At 37.2% G+C, this 8,234-nt stretch overlaps 1 protein-coding gene across 2 annotated transcripts; it reads right to left on the bottom strand.

The window, feature by feature from the left end:
* Positions 1–403: 403 nt before the first annotated feature.
* On the bottom strand, positions 404–7,556 carry LOC132152795 (uncharacterized). 2 transcript variants are annotated; one of them, XM_059561699.1, is made up of 7 exons: positions 7,496–7,556; positions 5,183–5,240; positions 2,544–2,588; positions 1,335–2,449; positions 1,079–1,234; positions 876–968; positions 404–725 (listed from the first exon to the last, which is right to left on the bottom strand). In XM_059561699.1, the coding sequence occupies exons 4-7, from the start codon at positions 2,433–2,435 to the stop codon at positions 408–410; spliced, it is 1,668 nt and encodes a 555-aa protein (XP_059417682.1). In that variant the 5' UTR covers positions 2,436–2,449; positions 2,544–2,588; positions 5,183–5,240; positions 7,496–7,556; the 3' UTR covers positions 404–407. The 2 variants fall into 2 exon arrangements, 1 of the variants encoding a protein (XP_059417682.1); XR_009436580.1 differs by having other exon boundaries at positions 2,544–5,240.
* Positions 7,557–8,234: the final 678 nt, after the last annotated feature.

Here is an 8,234-nt window from a genome sequence, read left to right as displayed (position 1 = left end):
ATGCCTTCAAAAATGTCAGACCTTTGTTTTGGTGGTGGTATAAGTAGCATTCCACTTTTATTGGAACTCTGTTTTCACTCTCTGAAGCTGAATTTAAGCAGGACATGAAAAACGAGAAAGTACAACAATGAGGCTAAGAACTGGAACCGTAACCCGAAGGAGCCTCAACGCTACCGGAAAATGAGTTATCTGAAAAGTTGACTTTATGGACTCAATAGCAATATAAGTAACATCTCCTGTATCAAATGTTTCAGAGCTACAGGAAGCAGGAAAGTGCAGTCTTTTGCATGCTGGAGTTAGTGTCATCAGTTTTTAGAAATATTTTTTTCAAGGGCATTCTTGTCTAAAAGTTTTCAATATTCCTCCAGTTGTTGGAAATATGTAGAGAAAACCAGTGAATGTCCTATTCACTGAAACATTTTAATTTTAAGTGCTTGAACCTTTGGGGAAAGCTTGCTGCCATCTAAATTCATCAGTACCTTCTGGAAGAATTCAAATGTGAACCTGAGACTTTGAGGGTAACTTAAGTTGAGGGCGTAGATCAGTCCGAAGAGCATTACTAATCCAAAGGAAATACTCTTTAAGTGTTGTAGCAGCTTTGCACCCTCTATCACAACTCCAACATCACCAGGCTCATCCTCAGCACCAGCACCTTCTTTGCGAATCACAAAAAGCCCCAGAGTGGTCTCAGAAATTCCTTTTTCTGCTTCTTCATGGTTGCAGTCCTAAGGCCAAAATAAGTAAATAAATATTAAATTATTTAATAATAATAAATTAATAAAAAATGAACACATTTTCAGTTTCACTGAAATATTTGCAACATACAGGCTGGAAATGTAAGTTAGGTCTTTAAAAAAGGGCATACGTATACAAACCTGGAATTCTTTGATGACTGTTGTCATGTCCTCATTGAGGTACACACAAAGACTCTGGATGACACAATCTCGTTTGATGTGTATGTCACCACACTGAAAATTTGACACAAAATGATTCAATCAGAAATAGCACTATAATAAAAACTGATTATAGTTTGATATTTTTTATTGCTTTTTAAGAACTTAAATGCAATTTACCACACCTTGTCTGCAACTGACATAATGCGCGAAATCTTCTGTCCAGAAGCACCTCCTTTGCTGCTGAAAACCTTGTGTAGATTAGCAGTGTATTTGTCCAGCTGTGCTAAGAACTTTGACATAAGGGGCACAGTCGTTATCCGCATGAATTCTGCATTTATCTACAAGAAAAAAGGGAAATGAAATACAGTGTAGGCATACTGTGGAGAAATTCACTGAAACGTATACAATATTTATTGTGTTAATATCAATAACACTTACTTCATTTACTGTGAACAAAGCAGACCACCTGCTTTGTAAATCAGAAACCATTGGTAAATCCTCAACCAACTCTTGCCGCCTATAGGAGAAGGTCAACTGCATTTTTTCCTTAATGACTGCCTCGTTATTTTTCTTTTTCACTTCAGTTAAGAGAGCAATTCTTTTCTTCTCCATGCTTTCTGCTGTTTCTCTTTTCGGAAGGCAAGGAAGGAAATTCACCTCAGCTTTTTTTGGCTTTTTGATGTTTGATGCTGCTTTACCCTGACCTTTACGCTTGTTCCTAAGTGAGTTCACAGTAATTTCGGGGTGCCCAATCTTGCTGAGTTTGGAGCGAAAATTTGCCATCTTAATCTTTAGGTAGTGTTTCCATCCTTCATGGCCAGTGCGAGTTCCTTTTTCCCTCAAGCAAGGGTGAGCATTTATCAAGGCTTCAGCTGCCTGATCAAGCTGACTATCAGAGGGGTATGCTGCATACCTAAAGATCTCCTCAGCCATGCCTTCAAGAATGTCAGATCTTAGTTTTGGTGGTGGAATAAGTAGCATTCCACTTTTATTGAACTCTGTGTCAGCTCTCTGAAGCTGAATTTCAGCAGAACAAGAAAAACGAGGAACTATAAAAACCTGAGGCCAAGAACTGGTTCTCGACTCTGGAGACGTAATTAAGACAGTCTCAGCGCTGCTGGAAAATGAGTCATCAGACAAGTTGACTTCCTGGACTGAGTCAATGGCACAAGGGCTAACATCTCTTGTGTCGAGAGTGTCAGAGCTACAAATTGATCTGGGTGAAGGAACAAGAATGCTGGAACAGCAAGGTGCATCAGGTGAAGTCTCTTGCATGCAGGAGTTATAGTCATCAGTTGATAGAAAAATCAGTTTCAGGGTATCCCTGTCTTCAATTTGACTGGTTGACATGAGATTCATGTAATCATTTCCAAAGTCCTTATCTTTGTACTGGAGCCTGAACTTTTGCTTCACCCCAAAAACAGTCATTATTTCAAGTACAAGGTCATCCACAGACTTTGGGATTCCTGTCTTAAGTGTAAGCTTTCTTGCATCGTCATCCCCACCAACAACAATCCTCAGAATGATCGGACTCGACATTTTTCTCTCCTTTTCTAAAAAAAAAGGTATGAAGCAGACAATGACACAAATCAGTAATACAATTTTTGTGTTGTAATTTTAAATAAAAACACCTCATAAATACATTACCTTAAATGAGGATGTGCCTCTTCAGGGTCACCATTCGTCTTCCTCCTACCATATAGTCATACAGTGGATAAGCATCAGTTAGCTGATCTAGATCAACCAGGGCAACCTCTCTATCAGGAGAGACCGTCAACTGAAAAGCTTTAAAATGCTCTATATACCATGCACACAGTACCTTCACAACAAAATTCAAACTGCTTTTGACAATACAGATTTGAAGAATTTCAGCAAACTCTGGGAGCCCACCAGCTGACCCAAATGAAATCAGCATACCAGTTCTATAATTTATCCCATTGTTTGTCACATTTTTTGCAAGATGAACTTCATTAATTCCTGGATATTTCTGTCTTAAACCTGCTACCACTTCCTTGTTTAAAACATCCACAGGAAGTGTGGAGACACTTGTAACTTCAAGTGAGGACTTCTTAAGGCTACAGGAATGGATCTGATAAGCAATCATTTGCTGGTGTTTGGCAGCCAGTGTGAGCATTATGTTTTTAAAACAATTTGTGTGGCGAGCAACTTTCTTAAAGAAACTATGTTTCGCCTCAAACCTCATAGTCCACTGCCCTACTAGAGGTCCAAAACATTGAATCATTTGTGGATAGTGCTCCACATAATGATGTTTCGGTAACAGCTGTGCTGGAAAAAGTTCAACAAATCTTTGTCTGTGCTCTACAATTTTGCAGTTTAAGTAGGCTATTGTTTCTTCGTTATGAACAGGGGCGACAACAAGTTCAACTATTTCTTTCAAATCAAGAAGTACAAGCCAAGTAGGCTCAGTCTCTGGTATCAAGTCTCCAATGATGAATGGAAACAATCTCACTAAATTCCAATTTTCATGTGCATTACCTCCAATGGTCTTCTTGGAGGCATATGTACATGGAATAATGTGAGGTTTATTTGTTTTATCACCCCACTTATAGGGGAAGTTCAAGATCAAGCTGTTTAGAGTATCAAGAGACAGATACTTCTTGGAAACAAATTCTTTCAAGCAAAGTGCAAGTTCAAATGGGACAATGCCCTCAAACAAGTCATGTACAATATCAGGTGGATAGCCTCTAGTAACATGAAAGTGAGATAAATTCTCTGTTAACACACAACCTCTTTTTACTCCACAAAATGTAGCAGAGTTTTCCTTTGCAGATGTAACATGCGCATCATGTATTTCCTTTGTTCTAAGGGCAAAGTCTCCGGTCTGAACAGATTCAGCCTGGATCTCCAATCTCTTCCCTATGCAAAACCTGCAAAAGTACTCACCAGAGAAGCTTTCTATGAAGCCTGCTAAACTGTGGGCCCCCAAATTATCTGCAATGACAGACTGGACTGTACCTTTCACAAACCGTCCAAGTTCTGCAATGTAGACACCGTGACTCTCTAAAGTAACCAATTCCTGCAAAAGGGGCTCTAAAACTGTGCCATATCCATGTGACTTCACATGTTCAGTCTTGCATAAAACCGCCAGATAAATAGATGAAAGAGTGGAACTGCATCCGGGTGGCAAATTATTTAAAATCCAATAGACACCACAAAGTTTGTGCTTTTTACGTGAGGTGCCTAAGGGGTTACAGAGCTCAAAATCGTCAATGTACAATGACAAAGATAATTTTAATTCCTCTCCACAAAAAAATGAGTTTTCCTTGCAATAAAGACCATCTCTGATAGACCTGTACTGCTGTTCTTTCTCTACCCCTGAATCAGTTTTATGTGTCTCGTGGTCACCAGTAACATACTGGAAAATATCACTGCAACTAAACAACAGCTGAAGAGAAGGCAAAATTGGTATATACTGATAGGTCTTCCGACTCTTTTGATCAAGAATAAACTCAATTGGCTCTACAACACTTACATGTTCCTTGTAGAATTGCTTCCGCTTGAAAGCTGTGGCAAGGGGTCCACCTTTTTCTATGGCTTTAACTAAAGGATTTGACCTGCCCACTGCTTCAGAAAGCTCTTGAATGACAACCTCATCAATTTCGAAGTTGTGATTTCTAAGAATGTCAGAAATTATACTACTAGTCACTTGATTTGATGCTGAAGTTAGTGAATAATGTAGTTCCTGAAGTAATTCATCAACAGCAGTGGCTGGGACATGCAAAATGTTTTCCAACTTTAATAAAACAAGGGCAATATTAAGAACACCTGCTTTAGAAATATCTTCATCATTATTAGCATCACTGCATGACTCTAACGCAGATTCTGTTGAAAATGCGGGAAAATCAACGGGAGAACTGGCTGACTCCTGACAGTCTGCAGTTACTGTGACAACATCTAATTTAAAGTCAGTTAGACGATGTGGATTATGCTTCCTATTTTTGTGTGTATGAAATGTATTATAAATATTGCTTTTAAATGTACACTCTTTAAATACACAAGTCACAGTTTCATGTTTGCGCAAATGTTCATTTAGATGACAAAAGTAATCTCTTTCATTTGACTCAATGCATGCACACAGCTGACATGAAAATGTGGCAAACTGATATTGTTTTGAAGATGACTGATCACGGTGGGCACGGTATATATGACTTAAGAGGTTATTCCATGATTTAAAAGTGCAAGGACAATTACTGTATACACAAGGATGTCTGAATCTTGCCCCAAAATGTCCATGTTTGAGCTTAGAATGTTTCAATAACTCATACCTACTACAAACTTCTGTTCCACACACTTTACATTGCCACATTCCCAAGACTCACATATCTAAAAGACAGAAATGAATGTGAGAACATTAATACCTTAAAGTAATTAAAGAAGTAAAGATTAGTTGTTTAACAACACTTACTGTAATTGAGTGGTTGCCCCAAACTGAAGACAATGTGGAATGATGTCACAATGATGAGGTCTCTGAAATAGTAAAGATGACATATAACTTCAGTTTTGTAATGAAAACTCTGCATTAAAAGAATGCATGATCAACTCAATGTACAAAATTAGTTTTAAATGGAAATCCTATAAACTTTTACATGTATCTTTCATATACTCACATAACTTAATGTCAAAGAAGAGAGAAAAGATCAACACTTTTACAAAGAAATGAAACAAGTACAGTTTAAAAAACTAGAGCCCGACCGATATATCGGCCGGCCGATATTATCGGCCGATATAAGCTAATTGCATTTAAATCGGCATCGGCATTTATAACGGCCGATGAAACATGAGAAACAGAGTCTCATGCTTCACTCATGTTATGAGTGTTGCATAGTTTGCCCACCAGAGGGAGCTCTGCAGCTCCAGAGTTAACAACAGCGCCAGAAGTCCACTACAGAAGAAAGCGATCAACTGTTTTGACGGTGAGTCTGTCGTTCGTCATGTGAAATGATTGTAGATTTAGTTCATACCCTGTATATAAAAACTGTGTGGTAGTTCTAGCTAACGGTCCTATCATTATTACTTCTAAATATTCTGTAACATCACTTACAGCCGCTAATGCATTGCTATATTAGATTAGCCACAAAGCTAATACCATGTTTATCAGTGGAAGAGCGCGAACGTTAATAGGAGGTCAAACTATAACGTTAGCGTTTAACTTATTCTTATTCTATTGCGGTGTGTTTCCCACATAATGACCGCGTAATTGGGCCTTTCACACAGTACGCGGTATGCACGGCGCTTGCCGCTGGGTTCAGCGTTGCCCTTCAGATACAACGCGATTTGCGCTGCGCTATGGCATAGGCGGAGTTTTAAAAACGTTTAGCGGGAGCTCTTTCATAGTCTGTTCCTCCTCCTTTCGGTCAGCAGCAAACATGTATCTGTCCCGTTGTAAGAAGCGAGCGATAGCGCTAGTCCTGCTGATGAGAATTAAGAGAGAAGCAAGGAAGAAGAGGCTACCCTCAGGTCCAGAGAACAATTTGGTGAATTCAGGCTGGTTACGTTACTCTAACGCTAATAGCTTCCTTTTTAGCAGGCCCCTTAAATGCTTGCTATTAACTTGTTTGAAGGTGGTTCTTCTCAAAATTGACAGCGGTGTGTTCATGACACTAACGTTAACCATTCAACTTCGAATTGATTCCGTAATCTTCCGGTAATAGTAGGCAAGACAATGTTTTGATTCAGACTGCACAAAGAGAAGAGGAGAAGATATACGGGTCTGTTGTGAATGTGTCTGTGAGAGCAAATATAGTGTAGTTACAGTAACTACAGTAGGTGCGTCAGAAATGATTAAACCAGAGGGGACATGTAAATAAATGTGAGCTGAACAAGCGCTTTTTTTTTTTTTTTTACATATTGTTTCAAAGCAGCTTTACAGACATAACAGGAAAATGTTGAAATAATATTGTTAAATATAAGTAGGTAATACCTATTGCTTGACAAATAAAAAAATATATATATATTTATCATTTTTGCCTATGTAGGAGATCCCAGTTTATTATTATTATAATTCTAATGATGACATGAGTAATGATACATGGTGATATTATTAATACACATGCTTATTCTTTCTCTGTCTCTCTTTCTGCCTACAGATGGCTGAAAAAGGTGAATGCTGTAGCAGCAAAGTGTGGGACTACTTCTGCAAATACTTTAACTTTAGTATTATAATTTATTTACAGTAAACACACAGACTGTTAAAACCAGCTTCAACTGGAAGAAAGTAAAAGTGTTAAATGTTTAAAACCAGACTGTTTTTTGATCATTAAAAAATATATATACTTTTGATGTGCATTTGTTTAGTCATTGAGACTGTAATCTAAGGCTTTTTTTTTTAACATAGTCCATTCTGGAAAATGGTTTATACAGCCCACATACATAGAACAGGCAGATATTGTGCTATTGAACGTTGTGTAAATGCAGTTTATAGGAAATGGGTCTAATATCCAGATTATTTTTAAAATCAAAATATCGGCTTATAAATCGGCTCTTTTCGAGTTAATATCGGCATCGGCCTCCAAAAATCCATATCGGTCGGGCTCTATAAAAAACACATAAACATATTATAAAAAACAATTTAAACTTACATTAAGTGAGTGATTGATTGACTTTAATCAGATTCAATGTGGAATTATGTCACAACGAAGTTGTACTCTGGAATATTAAAAACGACATAATTAGATTTTTGTAATGAAAGTACAACTCAAGAAAGCACAACTCAAAAAAATGAATGTTCCACTTTTGGACATCCTACAAAATTTTACATGCAAATTTCATATTATGTTACTTATGTTACTAGCATGTTTGTACAACGCTTTAGTTTAGTTGGAAAGTAAGTTATATTTTTAGAAAAGCAAAATGTAACGTTACATAGAGATGGCTAATCTATTATTTAAAAAAGAAAGAAAAGTCATAGACGAGTAATCTGCCTAAAAATATGCACACAGTCGACCAATGATCCAATTTGCATATAACGTTATTTGATAACATATTTTTTTACACGAGATCCTAACGATAAACGTTAACAGCCAACTTAACGTAAGTTAAAGTACATGTTCTAACATATTTGAAAGTGAATGTCTAGATGACAGTTAAAAACACGTAACACATAATCACACATAATCTTAAATCCCCAAAAAACCAATGTAAACCTCAAAGATATCAAATGTTAACGTTAGTTCATTCGCTAAAAAGAACAGTTGGCAGCTACGGTAAATCAAGATCGATCAAATAATACAAAATAGCTTATATGTTAAAGTCTACAGCAACTATACATAAAGAAAACATTTTACCTTGTATAATCTCCTCATCCGTTCTTCATTAATC

This window comes from Carassius carassius, chromosome 1 (genome assembly GCF_963082965.1).
Source record: "Carassius carassius chromosome 1, fCarCar2.1, whole genome shotgun sequence".
NCBI classification, from domain to species: domain Eukaryota; kingdom Metazoa; phylum Chordata; class Actinopteri; order Cypriniformes; family Cyprinidae; genus Carassius; species Carassius carassius.
The sequence above is the reverse complement of the archived record's forward strand: the minus strand, read 5'-3'. Positions and strand labels throughout refer to the sequence as shown.